At 43.8% G+C, this 21,684-nt stretch overlaps 1 protein-coding gene across 1 annotated transcript in view; it reads left to right on the top strand.

The window, feature by feature from the left end:
* Nucleotides 1-21,684, top strand: part of DIAPH3 (diaphanous related formin 3) — a 1,160,230-nt gene that overhangs the window by 443,545 nt on the left and 695,001 nt on the right. The window contains exon 17 of the mRNA XM_073614238.1: nucleotides 13,753-14,049. Coding sequence (XP_073470339.1) covers nucleotides 13,753-14,049 — 297 coding nt within the window. The remainder of the gene's footprint in view (nucleotides 1-13,752; nucleotides 14,050-21,684) is intronic.

Below are 21,684 nucleotides of genomic sequence, written 5' to 3'. Positions count from 1 at the left end.
GAGTCGTCTCATCCGTCTCTAATCTCGGTAAACCACTGTCTGTCAGGTAGTCATGTATGGCCTGCGATCTATCGGTTAGTACCGTATGGGGTTTATTTTGTCTCGTTAAGTTGTATAGTTTGGAATAATATGTATGGAACTGAGAAGCTATAGCATCTGAGGTTACCTCCAAAACTCCCTCCGGAGACCTAATTCCAGAGATCACATTGGTGGAGCAAGCCTCCCTTAGGGCTCTGGCCAAAAACCGTCCGGTCTTGTCCCCCGATTCGTAATATATTCGCTTTTTAAAAAAAAGGGATCGTTGTGTTTTAATGTGGAATAGGTCTTGGAGCTTTTTCCTGGCTTCTAGCAATTCTGTGGCTGTCTGAATTGCCAGAGATTGCTTGTGTGCAGTTTCTAGGTTAGTTATTTTGTCAGTTAGGTCCTTTAATTCTTTTTCTTGTTTTTTCTTACGTTGTGCCCCTAGTTTAATTAGTTCTCCTCTGATCGTGCACTTATGTGCTTCCCAAATCATCATTGGGTCCATTTCAGGAGTGTTGTTGTGGGAAAAAAACTCAGAGATAGCCTCTCTTATACGTGGCAATAAGTCAGGGTCTGTTAGTAAAGAGGTGTTTAGTCTCCATGTGTTGGCTCTGGGTGGAGTGTTCAATAAGTCCAAGTCTAAGGAGACAGGTGCATGATCAGAGATTGTCTGAATGCCAATGTGTGCCCCCTTCACCTTCTGTAGATCTCTCTGGGAAATGTATATATAGTCAATGCGGGAATATCGATCATGGGGGACAGAATGGAATGTGAAATCCCGGGTGTCTGGGTGTAAGAATCTCCATGAGTCTACTAGTTGTAAAGAGTTTAGGTATCTTTTAATTGTTTTGAGAGCCCTGTAAGTGATACAAGACTTTCCATTGGATGAGTCTATGGTTGGATTGAATGGGACATTAAAATCTCCCCCCATGATCAACGTCCCCGCTGCAAAGCCCTTCAGTTCATGTGTGACCCTTTGGCAAAAGGCGACTTGAGCAACATTAGGGAAGTACACATTGGCCAGCGTCACAGTCCCATTTCCGTATTTGCCTTTAATGAAAATAAATCGACCCTCTGGGTCTGATAGTCGGTCAGTGAGGATAAAGGGGTTGTCTTTGCTGAGTAAAATGGTCACCCCTTTGGTTTTTGCTAGGTCATTAGTGGCGTGATATGCTCTGTTGAAGTATGTGTTGGTAATTCTAGGAATTTGGTTGGTGCGAAAGTGTGTTTCCTGTAGGAGGACAAATTTAGGCCTACCTTTTTTCAATTCTCTAAGGAGTGAAGCCCGCTTCTCTGGAATGTTCAATCCCTTAATGTTGTGGGAGATTACCATAGGCCCTTTTCCCAGTGAGGAGTATGCCATCTCTGTGTATTAGATGTGTGGAAGGCTTCTTAATTCAAGTCTGCAATCACAAAATAGAGGTTATGTAAAGTTTGCACAGTCGGCCAGCCGGCCGGGGGGGGGGGGGGGGGACCCCAGGGGGGCCCAAGCACAGAGGAATAGAGATAATAGGAGAAAGAGTTGAAAGAGTTAGATTCAGAATAGGCAACGAATCCTATAATAATGGAGAGATACACAGGTAATGAACTTTAGATGCTGAACACGTTTCTAAAGCTATTGAGTAGTACACCTAGGGTGCAAGAGCAGCAACCCAAGTGTACTCTGTGGGTTTGTGGGTGGTATGCCACCAAAATGGACAGATCACGTCAAGTGGTGTCGTGGAGAAGACCTGAGTCCTGTACACGGGGCCACTGTGTTCTGTAAGAACAGTATGTTTGTTCAAAAACCAAACTTTAGTAATGTAAGCCAAACTATATGGAACTATAGTAAAAGAACGACACAGCCTGTAAAAAATAGGCAGATAAGTATAAGAGCGAATGTCTTGAAGGATCAACCCTAATATCAAAAAAAAAAAAAAAAAAAACACAAAGTAGTAAGCCCTTTGCAGGCCACTACATCTTCCCGGAGATTATCCAAAGCGCTTGCATGTTTGGTTATCAGTCAGATCCCACGGCATTTCTGTATGATAGTCTCATGTTGGCTGGAGCCCAAAATATAATGACTTTGTCTTTTCCTATCTCCCAAGCAGAGACCTCCCTTAAGGATATTTTCTTCCTAGTCACCAACACCTTGCGGAGGGCTTCGAGCAAACTTTATTTCTTTATTTTGGGTAAGACTTCTGCTTGCCTTAAATTAGCAAAAGAGGGCCCTGGTCAAATCGATTGAATGGCTGACCAAGGATTGACCTATAGTGCGGGCAAATAAAAGATAATGCACCAAACTTCGAAACTAAGCTTCTGGAGCTTCAATCCTCCAATTGAGATCCAGGCGGGATTTGTCTCCTGTTGGGAGTCCCTGAATGTTGGCCTCCTCCACGGCCATATTTCAGCTTTTTGGGGAGCTGCTTCTCTGGAGTGGAAGTCGTTGAGGCGTGGGGACTTCTTGCGGGCGGAGGGAGAACAAACTCCTGGTACCATTCCGGTAAATCCACTTTGTCAAAGCCCAGACTTGCGCAGAAACCTGTTAAGTCCGCTGGCGAGCGTAAGGTATATTGTTTACCGGCCTGCATCACCACAAGTGCGAAGGGGAAGCGCCAAGTGTAGCGCAGATCAAGTTCCCTGAGTTTGTCCAGTAGGGGTCGCAGGGCTCTGCGATTGCGTAAGGTTATTTGGGAGAGATCTTGGAACAACATAATGTGTTCACCATTAAACACAATTTGGTCATTTCTGCGAGCTTTTCGCATGATTTCCTCCTTAAGTGGGAAGCTCTGAAGGCAGCAAATGATGTCTCTGGGGGGTGCTGTATCTGGGCCTCTGGCTCTAAGGGCTCTGTGAGCTCGAACGAATTCTATGCCCATGTCTTCCTGTCTTTCCAAAAGAGAGTTAAATACACGCTGCAGCGCTGGTATAATTTGGTCAGAGTCTACAGACTCAGGGATCCCCCTTACCCTAATGTTGTTCCTCCTCCCGCGGTTGTCAAGGTCCTCCAAATGCCTATTTATTTCAATAAATTGTTCAGCATGGGAATCGGCAACCTTTTCTAGCCTGTATATGGCCCTGTCTCTACGCTTGCCCGCCGCCTCCACATTCTCCATCTTGTCAGACAGTGAGAGTAGGTTAGATTTAAGATCCGTGATGGCCGCGGAGAAAGTAGCCTTTATATCTGCGGCAATTCCGGTCATGTCATCGAATGTAAGGGGTTTATTAGAGCGATTACGTCCCCTACCTGAGTCCTCCTGTGTAGATTGGGAGTCCTCGCTGAAGTCCTCCTCGTCTTGCGGTGCCCGCGCCATCTTGGGGCCTATGCCGCTGCCTCGTGGGGATGGCTGGGCTTTCAGGAGATCAGCTATGTTTCTCGAGGCGGCGACAGCTGCGGAATTGCGGCGTGATCTGGAGTGTGGTGTGTGCTGTGTCAGCTTGCCCATCTCCGGGTCTGTGCTCTCGGGTTGTCCGGCTTTAGGCTGTGTCGTTCCGGGAGCTCCTCTAACACACGTCCATCTCAGTTGCACGCCAGGCCACGCCCTACACTTTTTTTTTTTGTAACTTTAACTTTTTTAACTGGTACCAGGTTTGGGTCTCTAAAAATGCGATGGCATCTTGGGAGACCCTGTGAAAGTGTGTCCAAGTCTGTGCAGTGTTTTACCCTACGCTAATACTCAGCTAGTGTATGGTAGCGTTCAAAACATTCACCAGTGCAAAGACCAGGATTGTCAGGACAAGAAGGGACAATAATACCGGGTGTCACGCCTAAATCTGCGCTTGCTGCAGACACAACATCTTTTTTGGGGGGGCTCGTTGGGTAGGGGTACTCGGGAGGACATATAGAAAATGCCTCTCATGCAGCCGGCTTACTGCATTTGGTTGGGGAAGGTGAGGTGGAGCACCGTCTGGAAACAGAAGGGCTCTGACGATCTCTTCCTGAAATTTAAGGAAGGATCCAGTCCTTCCTGAAGCTCTGTATAGCACATAAGCATTCAGCAAAGCCAATTGAAATAAATAAACAGACACTTTTTTGTACCAGCGTCTGGCCTTACGGGCAACTAGGTACGGTGCCAACAACTGGTCGTTGAGGTCCACCCCTCCCATCTTTTGGTTATATTCATGGACACAAAGGAGTTTCTCCACAACACCAGTCGCCGTAGTAATTTGGACCGTCGTGTCTGCATGAAGGGAGGTAAGAACGAAAACATTCTTATTGTCCCCCCACTTCATAGCAAGCAAGTTATTACACTGCAAGCAGGCTCTCTCCCCCAGCCTAAGACGGGAATCTACAAGCCGCTGGGGAAAGCCCCGGTGATTAGGTCGCACGGTGCCACATGCTCCAATCTGAAGATCAAAAAGGTGGCTAAAAAGTGGCACGCTCGTGTAATAATTGTCCACGTACAAGTGGTACCCCTTTCCGAATAAGGGTGACACCAAGTCCCACGCTATCTTGCAAGCGCTTCCTATGTAGTCAGGGCAGTTTGTCGGCTCTACGTTACTATCTTTGCCCTCGTAAACCAAAAAAATACATGTATAGCCTGGGGCCCTGTCACAGAGCTTATACATCTTGACCTCGTATCTGGCACGCTTGCTGGGAAGGTAGTGTTTGAATGACAAGCGGCCAGAAAATTTAATCAGGGACTCATCAATGCAGACAACTTGATGGGGAGTAAACAAGTCTGCAAAACGTTGGTTGAAGTGGTTTATGAGGGGCCGAATTTTGTAGAGCCGATCGTATCCAGGGTCTCCACGAGGACGACAGAGTTCATTGTTGTTGAAGTGCATGAACCGCAAAATCTGCTCGTATCGTGCCCTGGCCATGGAGGCAGAGAACACGGGCATATGGTAAATTGGGTCAGTGGACCAATATGACCGCAACTCACTCTTTTTATTTATGCCCATATTGAGGGAAAGGCCCAGAAAGAGCTTAAATTCGGAAACCGTAATTGGTTTCCAATCTCTGGCAAGGGAGGACTGGGGAATAGTGACGATGTGTTGACCAGCGTACAAATTGCTTTGGTCCACAATAGATCTATAGAGATCTTCGTTGAAAAACAGCGAATAAAAATCCAGTGGCGTAAAATCAACTGTTTCCACCTGAATTCCGGGTTGGCCAGTGAATGGGGGAAGTACGGGTGCTGCAGAAGTGGTGGGTTCCCAATTCGGATTGGCTAATGCAGCAGGAAGGGCACTATGGGCACGACGGGCCTGTGTTCGTCTTCTTGGTGGCAGCGGGACACTACTTGTGCTTGCCACCTCGCCAGCTTGAACTGCACTTATGGGACTAGCCACGTCACCAAGTGTTACTGCAGTGCTGAATGTACGACCAGGGTGTACTAGGCCGCTGGTGCTTGCCAGTTCACCAGAAGGAATAGCGGCACTAGTACTTCTCTGCTCCATACGAGGGACCTGCGGTTCTTGCACTTCAAGGACAGAAGAAGAAGATTGGGGTCTGGTACGCCTGACCTTAGCAGGGACCACAACTCCGTCGTGAGAGCTATCTGTCATGGAGCCGCTGTCGTCTACAGGATCGTATTATGAGCCTGAATCTGACAGATGAGTGACTTCCTCTTCACTATCTGTCATGCTCAGAAACGTGTAGGCCTCTTCACTAGTGTACCTTCGATTGCCCATTTTTGGCTCTAAATTTAGGGGTACACTAGTGAGACTCACAGGTAAAAAAGCTCTTGAGTGTTAGCGACTGTATCAAAACACTACCAAAAAACTGTTAGCGATCGCAGGGATCAGGCCTGACTCTGCGAACGCTGCAGTTATGTGTGCTTAGTGTTTTGTAAGTGACAGTTATCGATCGATACTGCACTTGGGTGGGCTGGGCTGGGCCGAGGGACAAAACGCAGGTGCTAGTGGGTATCTGGGCTGATCCCGCTAACACTGCGTTTTTGGGAACCCTAAACTGCTGGGGACGCTAGTATAGACCTGATCGGATCAGATATCGATCCGTTCAGATACTATAGCACTAAGGGAGGTGTATGCTGCGTACGTGGGTGTTAGCAGTACTGGCGCTAACCTGACGCTGCCTGGGGCGACGCAGACCTTATCTGATCCTAAAAACGTAACTTATAACACCGCCGGGCAATTAGGGGGTTAAACCTTTATAAGGTAATAAACAGCGGGTGCCCTAAAACTATAATAAACTATAAAAAACAAACTAACCAGCGTTACCCATAACACTTATACGGTGATCACTGGTGAAAGGGTTAACTAGGGGGCAATCAGGGGGTTAAAACCTTTAGTAGGTAGTATATGGGGGTCCCTGTCGCTATAAAACACTGACAGCGAACCTATATACTTACCTCCCTAAATAGCGTCACCTGTGTCACTAATACAGCGATCAGAAAAACGATCATTTAGCGACACTGGCGACGGGGGGTGATCAAGGGGTTAACCTTAATTAGGGGGAGTTAGGGGGGTACCCTAGACCTAAAGGGGGGTACCCTAGACCTAAAGGGGGGTACCCCAGACCTAAAGGGGGCTAACCCTAACTGCCCTAACACTTATAACTGTCACAAACTGACACCAATGCAAAAAAAAAAAAAAACTGCTATTGGTGTCACTGTGACACGGGGTACAGGGTTGTGATCGGGGGGTGACTGGGGGGTGAAAAGTGTGCCTAGTGTGTTCTACTGAAAGTGTAGTGTTGGTGCATTTACTTGATGTCTTCTCTCCTCGGAGCCGGAACGAAAAGACCGGCTCGAGGAGCGATGACATCACTTCCTCTCCCTCTGTTTACATTACAGAGGCAGAGGAAGGATTTTCATTCGCCGGGAGCGATCGGGAGGGGGTGGCCACGAATGGATGGCCTCCCCCTCACCTCTCATCGCCCGCGAACAAATGCCAGCCGCCTCTGGCACTGGGGGGGTCCAATCGGACCCCCCGCCCGCGGGAAGGCAATCACGTACCAGGTACGTGATTTTGCCTGCCCGTGCCATTCTGCCACAGTATATCTGCGTTAGGCGGTCGGCAGGTGGTTAAAAGAGCTAATAAAAGCCCTGGATTGTCTAATGCCAATGTAAAAGTTCATATAAAAGTAAAGGAGAAGGCCTTTAAAAAAATACAAGGCTGAGGGGCCATCATCAGCATTCCAAATGTACAAAGAATGCAATAAGAAATGTAAGGGTGTAATCAGGGTAGCTAAGATGGAACACAAAAGGCACATAGCAGAGGAGAGTAAAAAAAAAAAAAAAAAAAATCCCAAGAAATTCTATAAGTACATAAATAGTAAAAGAGGGAGGACAGATCATATTGGCCCCATAAACTTTGATGCAGGGAATCTGGTCACTAAGGATTGTGAGATGGCAAAGGTTTTGAATGTATTCTTCTCCTCCGTCTTCACGAGGGAAACGGTGGGCCTCAGTAACCAAAACTGCAATGTTTATCCTCATGACACATCACAGGATGCACCCTCGTGGTTAATAGAGGATACATTTAGAAACAGACTTGAAAAACTTAACATAAATAAGTCACAGGGACCAGATGGCCTGCACTCGAAGGTCCTTAAGGAACTCAGTCAGGTAATTGCCAGACCATTGTTCCTAATTTTTACAAACAGTCTACTGCAGGGGTCTCAAACTGGCGGCCCTCCAGATGTTGTGAAACTACAAGTCCCATGATGCCTCTTCCTGTGGATTGTAACTGTCAGCCTCGCAATGCCTCATGGGACTTGTAGTTTTGCAACAGCTGGAGGGCCACCAGTTTGAGGCCCCTGCTCTACTGACTGGTATGGTACCAACTGATTGGAGAAAAGCCAATGTAGGACCAAACTTTAAAAAAAGGACCAAAGATATATCCCTGGGAACTACAGACCAGTTAGCTTAACATCAGTAGTATGCAAGCTCTTGGAATGGATGATAAGGGACTATATACAAGATGTTAGTAATGAAAACTGTGTCATTAGCAGTAATCAGCATGGATTCATGAAAAATTGTTCTTGCCAAACAAATCTATTAACCTTCTTTGAGGAGGTGAGCTGCCATCTAGATGAAAGAAGGCCCGTAGACTAAGTGTATCTGGATTTTGCAAAGGCATTTGATACAGTTCCCCACAAACGTTTACTGTACAAGCTAAGGTCTGTCGGCATGGACCAAAGGGTGAGTACCTGGATTAAAAACTGGCTACAAGGGCGAGTTCAGAGGGTAGTGATATATGGGGAGTACTTGGAATGGTCCAATGTGTTAAGTGGGGTCCCTCAGGGTTCTTTCCTGGGACCAATCCTATTTAATTTATTCATACATGATCTGGAGGATGGGATAAACAGCTCAATCTCAGTATTTGCGGGCAAAACTAAGCTAAGCAGGGGAATAGCTTCTCTGCAGCATGTGCAAACCTTGCAAGAAGATCTGAACAAATGAATGGGGTGGGCAACTACATGGAAAATGAGGTTTAATGTAGAAAAAAATTAAAATAATGCATTTAGGTGGCAAAAAAATGAATGCAATCTACTTACTAGGGGGAGAACCTCTGGAGGATTCTAGGATGGAAAAGGACCTGGGGGTCCTAGTAGATGACAGGCTCAGCAATGGCATGCAATGCCAAGCTGCTGCAAGCAAAGTCAATAGAATTTTGTCATGCATTAAAAAGGGAATTAACTCCAGAGATAAAATGATAATGCTCCCACTCTACAAGACTCTGGTCTGGCCGCACCTGGAGTATGCCATCCAGTTCTGAGCTCCAGTCCTCAGGAAGGATGTACTGGAAATGGAGAGAGTACAGAGTAAGGATGAGCTCCGGCGTGTTTGCACAGCCCACATGCACTGCCCGCCAGGAAGTCGGCACGGCGCTGCGCTAATCACAGGCAATGAGACATTTTCCCGATGTGCAGCTGCAGAGATCGGGAAATGTCTCACTGCCTGTGATTAGCGCAGCGCCGTGCCGACTTCCTGGCGGGCTCTGCACGTGGAGTGTGGAAACACGCCGGAGCTCATCCTTAGTACAGAGAAGGGCAACAAAGCTAATAAAAGGACTGGAGGATCTCAATTAAGAGGAAAGATTACAAGCACTGAACTTCATTCTGGAGAAGAGACACTTGAGAGTGGATATGATTTCAATGTACAAACACCGTACTGGTGACCCCACAATAGGGATAAAACTGTTCCGCGAAAGGGCATTTGAAAAGACTCGCAGCCATTCACTAAAATTAGAGAAAAAGAGATTTAACCGGAAACTACGTAGAGGGTTCTTTACGGTAAGAGCAGTACGTATATGAAATTCTCTTGCACAAGCAGTGGTTTCAGCAGGGAGCATAGATGATTTAAAAAAACTATTAGACCACAACTAAATGACCACAACATACAGGGATATACAATGTAATATTGACATAAAAGCGCACACACACAGGTTGAACTTGATGGATTTGCATCTTTTTTCAACCTTGCCAACTATGTAACTATGTAATCTTTTTTTTTATTTCCTATTTTTAATACCAATACAGTACATTGCTAAGTATTACATAACTTTGCAAATATTTTTCCTGTCATGTATTTTTTGCCACTGATTTTGTACATCTTTTAGTGTAAGTTTATCAATAATCTTTATACAAAATCGTCATGTATTTTACACATTATCCCTGTAAATCATGCAATGTAGTGTATTTTTTCCCAGCATGCAGGCCGCTTATTAGAGATCTCTTATTTTGAATACGCATGCTGGGTAGTGGATACATTTACAGCCTTTTATTTTTCATCCTTTATTTTATTTTTATTTATTTACTTATATATTTTTAATTTGTTGTTTTTATTATATGTGTATTTTTGTGTGTGTGTGTGTGTGTGTGTGTGTGTGTGTATATATGTATATATATATATATAGTGTGTGTGTTTTTTATATTTTTATTTTTTATTATCTATTTGTTTTGTATCCTGTTTTTTAATGGTTCTATGTTACAATTATTATAAGAGGAGAGTCTTCCTTTTCATATATACAACATAGCCCAATACTAAGAATAGCTGGCTTGAGGCTCATAACGAGATCTGGTGTGGAGATTGAGGCGTCTATGGTTGAACATATGATCCACTTCCACACAGTGCTGACGTACAGCTGAACCTGGGAGGTTGAAGGAAGCCCTGAAATTCACGCTGTCCAACGTCTCTTATATTCTGTAGATCATGGAGATTTGCTAAGAGGCCATTTTTCTATTTTTGAGCACTGGTGGAACACAGAAGCACTTCATTGGATGTCATTATTAGGGAAAACTGGGAACAGTGCACCTTTATTCATCTGTTTCTTTTCTTTTTTTAAAAATTGTTTGGACACAATTTTTTTTTTACTCATTTTTGGACATTTATGTTGATATATCACATTGGTGTCTCTGAGACATATTGCACAGTAGATTTTGAGTAATGAACAATATGGACACTAAGTGACACATTTTATGTGGCTGACACATGCTTGTTTTATTTTTTGTTTTTATTCACTGTTACTAATTTACTAGTTTGAGCAAGATAATTCACCACTGTATAAAATCTACTGTACATAAAAACAGAATGCAATGATTTGCAAATCCCAAAAACTCATATTTTCCTTGCGCATTTTATAGTGTTTACCAGTGCCTCCCAGTATTTTGTTATAATGCCCTTCCAGTGTTCCCAGTGTTGTCCAGCTTGTATTCAGCTGCTGTGTGTCTTAGCTTTTCCCAGTGTTGTCAGTCGTTCCAGCCTTGTGATCCCTGTATATTGTGTCCTGTGACTTCCAGAATTTTCCTGTGATCCTTGTATTCCCCAGACAGTATCCATCAGCATCCAGTCTTCGTTCACCCTCTACGTTTCAGTCAGTTCCTGCTTATTTGCACCATTGTGTTTTATTTGTGAGTCTCACCCAGCCCCTTGTGATCAGAACCTATGCACTCCCACCTTGTGTCTTTTTTTGTGGCTCTGTGTTTTTCTGTGCTTTTCCTACTGTGTTACTTCAGCCCAGTGTATCTAGAGTCCCAGTGCTGCAAGGGATTCACTCATTCCAGCAGGTTCTTTATGTCTTACCAGTACCTGCTCATCAGCACTTGTGTGTTTCACTTTGTTCTTGAGCTAGCTTCTTGTTTCTAACACCTGTACTCTTTTGTCCACATCCTGCTTCTGTGAACCTATGAACTTTTGCTGCAACCTGCTCTTGTGACCTGTAAATCTGTGCACGTCAACCCTATCCCAACACCCCTGTTTGGCCACTGTGTTACACATTGACTGGTCCCAGTGCTGCTAAGAACTCTTTATAACACATCTATTCTTTGTTCCTTGTAGCTGCTTGCTCAGGTGGGCTCTCAGTTTTGCTGTTTTGTGGGCACCCTGAGTTTTTCCCAGCAGTGTATTCAGGTATTCTGCTCATCACAGACACAAACTGGTAGCCTCCTGTGTTCCCTTCATGACCAACTACTCTACTGCTTTTTTTTTTTTTTTTTTTTAATAGGATGAGTGAAGCTCTAGCCTCCTGTTAAATGGTGATATAATATGGTGTTTATAATGCAGGAAAACCTCCAACTACTGATGATGATGATAATAATGTATACACAGAAATAATTACAGTATAGTGCAAATATACAACAGTGGTGGAACCACCTTTTAGTACAGTTTACATAACCCGCTCAAATAAACATGCAAATTACTATAATAAGCCCATAAATTATAAAAATCAGTGACAAATGTAATATATTAAATAAAAAAGTTATGGTGACACCCTTTAGTAACAAAACTGGGTGTATCAAAATGCTCACATATTAATCCAATGAAGATGTCCTTATAAATGATCATTCTCCTGTGAATGCTTGTTCTTAGTGAGAAAGCACCTTGTGCCCCGCCACCAGCCAATATATGCGTTCACCTTACAATAAGACCTACAAAAGGTCTATACATGCTTTCCCCTTTAGACCTTTTGTAGGTCTTATTGTAAGGTGAGCGCATGCTGGTGATGGGGCACAAGGTGCTTTCTCACTAAGAATGAGCATTCACAGGAGAACGATTATTTATAAGGACATTGTTCACCTTCATTGGATTAATATAGGAGCATTTTTATACACCCAGTTTTATTACTAGAGGGTGTCACCATCACTTTTTTATTAAATATATTACATTTGTCACTGATAGTTTTTTTTAAATTTTGGGATCTTTATAGTAATTTGCACGTTTACTTGAGTGAGTTATGTAGACTTTAAGGGGGGGGGGTTCCTCCACTGTTGTATATTTATATTGTATTGTATTGTATATTGCTCTATGCTCTACATTTTTCTGTTATCAGTAGTTGGAGGTTTTTGTAAAATACTTTAAAAACCTGTGTAGTGTGTTTATTTTTGACACTTTTTTTTATTTAGGTGAATGGGTAGGGGTATGATGTACCCCATACTCAATCATCTAGGGTGGGGGCCGTGATCTAGGGGGCCCCTTGTTAAAAGGGGCTTCCAGATCAAGATAACTCCCTGTCTGCAGACCCCGACAACCACCGGGCAAGGGTTGTCAGGAAGAGACCCTTGTCCTCAACATGGGGACAAGGTGCTTTGGGATGGGGGGCACTCTGCCCCAAAGCACCCACTCCCCATGTTGAGGGCATGTGGCCTGGTATGGTCCAGGAGGGGGGAGGGGCGCTCACTTGTCCCCTTCCTTTCCTGACCTGCCGGGCTGCGTGCTCAGATAAAAGGCTGGTATGGATCTTGGGGGGAACCTCACACAAAATTTTGTCGCGGTTCCCCTTCAAATTCTCAGCACACAAGTCACACTGCAAGTCGACTTCTTATGAGACTTCTATTCAAATCAATAGGCTCCCATAGGGAACCATTGATTTTGAATAGAGACAAAGGAACGCAGCTGAAAGCTAGCATGGCTAAATGGGTATTGACGCCAATGCAAAACGCGAAAAAAAATTGCGCTTTTTTCCTGGCGTTGGTACTAGCTTTGCAGCTCGTTTTTTAAAAAGTCCGTGGGCATGTAGCTTCAAAGAGGAAGTAAACCCTGGTGAGTTTTACTTCCTCTTTATTTCCCTGCAAGGGTAAAGCACAATGGGCTACTATGCATTGCATAGTAGCCCATTATGTGTCACTTACCTGACACAGAAGCCCGCGCTATCGCCATTGTCGCCACGAGCAGGGAGCTTTAATCTCCCCCCCTTCCTTCCGGGGCCGCAAACTACTCAGGCTCTGTGACTGGCCGGAGTTGCGTGACGTCACTCCCGCGCATGCGTGCAGGAGCCGCCAGTCACGCCATGACCCCTAATGGTAACGGCACATGTACCCTTTCTAAAGGGCACATGTGCCTATGACATTGGCGCATGTGCCAATGACATCGGCGCACGCACCGTAGTCATCGGCGATTGTCTTTTCAGTAAATATCTCCTAAACCGTGGAGGTTTAGAAGATATTTCAAGCACCTACAGGTAAGCCTTAATATAGACTTGTACAACCACTTTAAGGTTAGGGAAGCATTTAACTTTATTTCTGGGAAGAAGTATTTATCATCATCTCTGCACTACTTTAAATTTTATTTGCAAATAAAGCTAAAGGCTAATAATAAATGTGTCAGTTTTTTTTAGAGTAAATGCCACAAATTTCCTTTCCTGTACTGTGACAATTTCTTCCACTGCATTTTGTAGTTCATAAAAAGGCAGCATTATAATTCTGAATTCCATTTAGCCTATCTAGTTGCATTTGCATCCTGGTATAATTCATGCATTACTAATTGTACATTTTCCTATGATGGTCACACTAGGATTTTATTTTTAAAATGTATTTTATAATTGCATTTTTTTTTTTTCTTTTAGTATGGTATTGCTGTTCCGTCTGAAAGTGTGCCTCCTAAAGGGTCTGACAGTTTTCCACCTTCTGGTGTTCCCCCACCACCTATACCACCACCTGCATTTTCAAGTGGATGTGTACCACCCCCACCACCACCACCACCACCTTTACCTCCAATGGCAGGTGCTCCACCAGGTGCCCCACCACTACCTTTATTTTTAGGAGCCCAAAGATCCCCTCCAATGAAGAATCTTCCATTTGGCCTAAAGCCTAAGAAGGAATTTAAACCAGAAGTGGGCATGAAGAGGCTTAACTGGCAAAAAGTAAGGCATTTTAGTTGGCTTACCAACATAATTTTGTGACCATTTTTATCACTGTAGGTATAACATATTTGAAATTGGATTATAACTGTGCTAACCACATCAAGCAGTTTAGATATGTGCTGAAATTCTTTAATATTCATTCATAATTTATGAAGAAAACCCTTGTGGACTCAACAGCCTTGTTAATTTCTAAGAGGTGAAATTACATATGCATGCAAGCACTCTTGTGCTTTCCATGAGCTGAATAATGATCACATGACTTGACAACCCTTCTTAGTCCAAGGACACAATCACCTATTGTAGTGAAGCATTGATAAACCCCTCTGCCTAGCTGATGTCCTCATTTATGTGACACAGCTGCAAGCTTGTTCATACCTCAAATCTAGTGTGAATATTTCTAGTAAAAAAAAAAAAAAAAGTTTCTGCTTCCACATCATTTCATGTTTTTAGTGACTAAATATTAGTTGTTGCTGTGTATTAGCTTTAGGTGTTTTGACATATACATATGCTTCTGAAGCTTTTAAATTCAGGCTTCAGTTTGTTTAAGATCAACAGCACTTTTACTTGCCCTTCACTCCAAAGAACATACATTTATTAATTTATTCTTTACTTTTTATAAATCTCACCTATTAAAGCCCATTTGAAATTGTGGTCCTTTTTATAGTCCTATACCCCTCATTTCTTCATTTGTGACTTTCTTTTTTTTCCCCGGGAAACTTTGTAAATATCTTAGCAGCCACATCTCTCATTACAAGTGTCCACACACAGGAGTAAGGTGTATATATGGGGGGGGGGGGGGGGGGGGGGGTTGGATTAAACCTCAGGATTTAAACAAAAAAGTGACATAAAGCTGTCCCTGCAAGGAATAATCAATATGTACCTGTCCCACTGACAAACTCCTTTGTGTTTATTATTTAAGCTTGATGAAAGTTTTTCAGTATCCACAACACAATGTTGGATAGCTGGACCTCTGTGGTATTTTTTTTTTTTTTTTCCTCTGACCCCCTGTGACCTGTAGTGTCATACAGTCATGAGCAAAAATATTGGCGTCCCTGCATTTCTGTCAGATAATGCACCACTTCGACCAGAAAATTGTTACAATTACAAATGTTTAGGCATTCTCATGTTTTTTTATGTTTGTATTGGTATGAAACAAAAAAAGTGGAGACACAAAAAGCCACATCTGACATATTCCATGCAAAACTCCAAAAATTATTGGCACCCTCAAATTTAATATTTGGTAGCACACCCATTGAAAAAAAAAATAACTAAAATCAATCGCTTTCTGTAACCATCAATAAGTGTCTTACATCTCTCTACTGAAATTTTGGACCACTCTTCTTTCGCCAACTGCTCCAGGTCTCTCAGATTTCAAGGGTTACTGCTGTTTTGAGGTCTTTCTGCTCTTTCTGGACTTATTGCTGGGCAGTTCAGTACTCTCCAGCGCTTTTTCTTAAACCATTTCTGGGTGCTTTTTGACGTGTGTAATGAAGCATTGTCATGCTTTAAGACCCATGACCTCTGACGGAGACCGTGCTTTCTGACACTGGGCCCTACATTGCACCCCAAAATTCTTTGGTAGTCTTCAGATTTCATAATGTCATGCACACAGTCAAGACATCCAGTGCCTGAAGCAGCAAAGCAACCCCAAAACATCAGTGAACCTCCACCAAGTTGACTGTAGGCACTGTATTCTTCTCTTTGAGTCTAAGTTTACACTGGTGCATGCTATTCACACAGGAATCACACCTCATCCCTGTGCAAATCACATGCAATGTCTGTGCAGTGCGATTTGAGCCATACATTTTGTTTGGGTAATATTAGCATGTTTATGCCTTATTACTATGCCCACACACTGTGCACAGGAGCTGATACCCAATCTTACTCTGTGATCTAAATACAATGTCCTCTAAAATTGTGATTTGTAATAACAATGTGAAAAATGTACTATAAAGTGTTACTGCTGGCTTCTTAAACCTTAAACACTACTACGCAATAAATAAATAATTAAACGCAAACTGATGCAATAGAGATACAATTTAAAGCTGAAAACACATAAGAGAAAGTATCCCTACCATGTATGTAAACATAAGTGTTGCACTACAAAATAAATACATTACTGTGAATTGTGACAGAACAAATCTGTTATACAAAATCAATTATTGAAAAATTTAAAAAGTGTTATAAAGCAGACAAAAAGTGCCAATAATTAAATCCAGTAAATTTGTGTTCATGTGCTCTTAAAATTAATTTAATACCAGATCCGTGTCGCCAACAACCACCAACACCCACAAACACCCAGGTATGATGAGGTATCTGCTTACCAGATTAACATAACCCGCTTTCTCAAGAGAAGCTATGTATTGCATATAAAAATCACTCTATAATGTATAAACACTCTATGATCACCTGGAGGCATGTTCAATGTTCGTGACTAGTGCTACATCACGTTTGACACCAAGCCTGATGTCACTTCTGGTTGTCGTGTGGTCCGACCCCAGCGCGTTTCGTCCAGTGACTTCTTCCGACAGTGAATTGACATACTCTGCTTCTATTTCACGGGTATAGAAGCAGAGGGCATGACAAGATTGAAAATAATAAAGAAGGGGATTATAGTCCCTTATAATATTCCTTTCCTGGGGATTTATGGATTGACAGTGATTCAATAGAAGTCTAAATTTTTTGCACAAAGTTGTCGGAAAATCCGATCGTTCTGAACGCGGTGACGTAAAACACGTATGTCGGGACTCTAAACGGGGCAGTAGCCAATAGCTTTCATCTCTTTATTTATTCTGAGCATGCGTGGCACTTTGTGCGTCGGATTTGTGTACACACGATCGGAAATTCCGACAACGGATATTGTTGTCGGAAAATTTTATAGCCTGTTCTCAAACTTTGTGTGTCGGAAAATCCGATGAAAAATGTGTGATGGAGCCTACACACGGTCGGAATTTCCGACAACAAGGTCCTATCACACATTTTCCGTCGGAAAATCCGACCGTGTGTACGGGGCATTAGATGTGCTTATTGCAACAGAGTTTCTGACTGCAGTTAAAACGCAACATTTCTTTTTAGTAGTGTTCACGTTTAAACACATGAAAGCAAAGCAGAGAGGAGTTTTGAGGAGAAATTTGTTTCTTAAAAGTATATTCCTTATCAAAAGAGCCAGTGGGTAGTAAGGGAAAACGCTGCAAAGTTCCAAGTTTTCCGAGTGAGGAAATAGGAGTCCTCATGATTGGGAGTAGTCCGTTTAGTTGAAGATAGGTGGGTGAGACTGGTGAAAAAGAAAAATGGAAAAGATAATAAAAAGATAATAGCATCCTGTCAGCATTGCAGGAACAATGGGCAGCAACTGCTGCTACACATACCACAGGGGCTACCAAAAACCATTTCTTAAGAGGAGAAGAGAGTACATTAGTGCAATGTGTGCTATTTTGGAAGCATTAACACAATACTATATTGACAGGGAAGAGTACCTGTGTGTAGTAGACAAAAGTGGTATAGCAAATCAAGTCTATGTCACGGTTTAGCCTGTAGTTTCCTGCTTGTGAAATTCTTACCTCCTTTCTGCAGTGCTTCTGCTTGATGCTTGACCTGTGGTTTTACTCATGTGTAGCTGGCTTCTGTAATCACCTGCTCTACTGTTGATACATATCCCTTTCTCATCTATCACTTCCTTGTCCTCCTCCAAGTCTGCTGCGTGCCCTGACCCCAGCTTATTTCCTGGATCCTCTTTTATCTCCTGCAATCTGTACTCTGCACACGTGAGTGGTCTCTGAATCTATGGCTGGGTTTATCTAGAGGCTGCGATCTTGTACCAGTCTGCTCCAAGTCTATCCTCACCATTGGGGCCCTGGTAAAGAAGTAGGCTGGGGCTTAGACTCTATGCCCTGGGGAACCCCCGAGTTGGTCTTCTACAAGGACTCACCATCATAGGAATCTGACGAACAGACTGTAGGTGTCCTGGAGGTTGTAGGATGAGAGATTAAGTGTTTACATGGAGGAAATTCTATTCTTTATTTAAAGAGAGGCCTTTGTTAATGCTATAAATTGGGAAAGTTTTGCCCTGTCAGGACACTAGGAGCTTCATGTAGGCAATGTGGTTTCCCAGAACCTAGGTAAGAGCTGTGGGATTTTTTTCTTGTGTGTACATGAAAGTTATCTGAAATGGGTCTGTGTATAAAGAGATTCTTTTATCTGTCAAATGTATCTGGCAGAACTGAACGCTGACATTAGGTATTCCTTAACATGAAATAAATGTATGTGAGCCAGAACATCCCTGGGCACGATGTCTGGCTCAAATTTTTGTTTAGGAATCCCGCACGCCCTTTTAATACATAGCTCCAGATCATTCAGAGTAGGTAGTAGAGCTTTCATTGGTTGCTGAATAATGACTAGAAGGTCTGTCAACAAGATCATTATGCACCACATACAACTTCTCCATTTTAGTTTCTATATGGTTAAGCCTCTCTGCTTGCTTTTGAACAGTGTGACTCATATAAGATAATATACTTTTTGAAGTCGTTACACTATGGACCGTGTGCTTCAGGGAATAAAGCATATTTTTCATAGTGTCCCCTGAGGTTGACCAGCCACAGCAAAGGCTTCAATAGAGAACTGAGATGGCTGGTCTGTTAGTGGACCCTCAAAATCAATAGGACTGGGTAGAGGGCTAGATATCTCTTCATCTGTAATCTTCCTCAATTTTAATAGGTTACGCTTAGTGGAAATAAATGGTGGGGATGACTCACCTGGTTTTTGAAAAGCAGAGCCTCCAGTGCACAATGAACCATGTATTGCAGAGTGATGGCAAAGCTTACTACTGAGCTGAGGATTAGCACCATCTTGGTCTCCCTAAGATCTGGTAAAAGTCTGTGAGCTTCTGCGGTGCTCTTACAGCCTTGTGCCACTTGCACATTATCCCCTGTGTGGTGGGTGACTGGCGGAGGTGCTGGGATGTACGGTTCTGCCCTGCACAGTAAGTTGCGGTGGAGCTGATAAGTGCAGGCCAAGTGGAGCTCCAGATCATGTGGTCAACTGCTGGACACAAATATATTTTAATTTCAATCATTTGTTTAAAGTTTTATATACAGTCATATAAGTGCTTAGAAACTATTAAAGTGGATGTAAACCTTCACATATACCCAGTGAAGTGAACAGCCTCAGATGATACAGAGATGCAACAAATCTCCCTACATAAGTTTTATATGTATATCTGCTGTCTTTAGCTTTATATATTCTTTAGAAAGTGCTCATCATGTTAGAGATTTCTTTATCGAACATCACGGGACACAGAGCCACAGTAATTACTGTATGTGTTATATGGCACCTTCAGGTGATGGACGCTGGCACACCCTAGACAGGAAGCTCAATTCCCCATATAACCCCTCCCCTTACTGGGAGTACCTCATTTTTTTCGCCAGTGTCTTAGGTGTTGGTCATGAGTAAAGATGTGCTGTGCTGTGCTGAGCTCCACTGGAATATTCCTTGCTGGGGCAAGCTAGGCAACCGGATCCATTCAAAGAGTCTTTTCCAGGCTGAATTAAATGGTACCTGGGCCTTGTGTCCGAAGAAACAAGGTTTTGCCTATAACGCTTTTCTTTTTAGAGAGCTGGACCCCAGGATCCAGTATTTGTTTTTGTTTTTTTCAGCCATATTCCTGACGGGGTGCTTTACAGGCCCAGGGCTGTGGATCCCCTGATAAAAAGGGGGCCCCAGTCCCTGAAGGTTTTTCAACGGAGCCCACCGTGAGTGGTGGAGATTGGGTCTGTTACCACAGAACCCTGCAGCTGGATAAGGTAAGGGAGATTCCTAAGGAATTTTTCTAATTCTTGTGGGTTTTCTCCTTTAAAGTAAATGTTGTCATGCCTATAGTCACCACCGGGGGCTGTCAAGAGCACGTACCTGATTCCATGCTTGTCAGTCTCGCTCTGTGTCACAAGCTGCACGCTTCCTCCGGCCCAAGCTCTAGGTAAGACGTGGGAATGTTTTTTTTTTCTCCTTGGAATGTCCCCCCACCTGGATAGCTTCACTCCAGGAGGCAGAGGGAGCATGGCTCAGTCGGCGTTGTGCCGCGCCGGCAGCTCTCCTCCTCTCCTCCACCCCAGTCCTCCTCCATGCGATCCGGTCTGATCGGAGCCCACTTGCGCGGGAAAACAGTCCGTTTTGAAAAAGATGAGGGGGGCATGGTGGGTGGTCGGAGGAGGGGGGCTTAGCAGGGTTGGCGTGCTTCAGGAGGGACACAGAGTGGACGGGTGGCATGTGGGTGTTGGTGACACAGACAATCCCAGGGCACATTTGCTTAAGCATCAGGCTGAGCTTAATAGCAGCGGCAGTTGCTGGACTATTGCTCAGCAGTGGGTGCATTTTTTATTTTGGTAATACCTCTGCGTTTGTGTTCAGCACTATGACCAGAGGGGGTGGTACAAATACCATGCCCATAGCCTGCCCAGAGAGCATAAGTTAAGTCTGTGTTAAACCTGCAGTCATTAGGTTGACAAAGGAACCAATTAGTAGTTCCGAAACGCGTCCCATTCTGATGACTGCATCCAGCTTGCGATCCACGCTGGTTGCTGTCCCCCTCTGCTGACGTCACTTGTGGGATCTCCACTCTCCATGGATTAGGACAGCACGGCCGTTTATCGGTACTTACAGTGCCTTGGGCACTCTTCTGTTGCCGTTTTTGAGACCTTCTGCCGCAGTATATGAACAGCCCTGTGAGTTTACAATACGCTGGGGACCTTCCTGATGCCAGATCACCTGCACTATCAATGAATAATATGCTCTTCCCTTCCTCAGATCCTGTAAGTGTTTTTAATCCCTTTGGGGGATATTAAAAAAGCTTTTAATTCTGCACTTAGAGGCACCTTTCTTTTTGTCCGCAAATACCACAAAAACCAAGGGCACAGATGGGTCGCCCTCAGGCCCTAAGGACCCTCCCTCTGCAACACCCGCCCCCCCCTGAAAGTTCTAGGGAGACTGGTCAGAGTGGGCCATCGGGGTCATCAGGGGCTGCAATTGCTTCTGACACTTCAGCCCCTGTCTATATAACTGAGCAGGTTTTCTCCTCAGCTATGAGTGGATTGAAGGAAAGATTAGCAGCTTTAATCGCATCTTCACATAATGGAAGAAAACGCATTAGATCCCCTTCTACCACCCAGGATCCTCAAACAGAGAAACAGTGGGAGGGGGAAGATGAATCCCCCTCAGGGGACCGTGAAGAGGCTGATAATTCCTCTTTCGAGGGATCAAGTGGGAAAGGACCTTCTTCAGCTTCACATGCTGAGAAGTTGCTGGTGCATTCTCTTACTGAAATGATCCGCTCCACAATTAAGCTTCCCTTAACGGAGTTGATTGAAGAGCCCACTTCCTGTTTGGTTTCACTTAAGCCTCCTCAAGCCTTGCGTGCCTTTCCTGTCCATTCATTACTAGAAAAGCTTATGTATTCTGAGTGGGATCACCCAGATAAGCATTTTTTTCCCTCCTAAAAAGTTTTCAACACTTTATCCTATGGAGGAAAAATTTACTAAGATGTGGAGTATACCAGCAATTGACACTGCTATATCCTCTGTGAATAAAAGTTTGACAATGCGCAAATGCTTAGTGATCCAACTGATAAACAATTGGAACAACTGA

The sequence above is a fragment of the Aquarana catesbeiana genome, linkage group LG02 (assembly GCF_042186555.1).
Source record: "Aquarana catesbeiana isolate 2022-GZ linkage group LG02, ASM4218655v1, whole genome shotgun sequence".
Lineage (NCBI taxonomy): Eukaryota > Metazoa > Chordata > Amphibia > Anura > Ranidae > Aquarana > Aquarana catesbeiana.
This window is presented reverse-complemented; position numbering and strand designations above follow the sequence as displayed.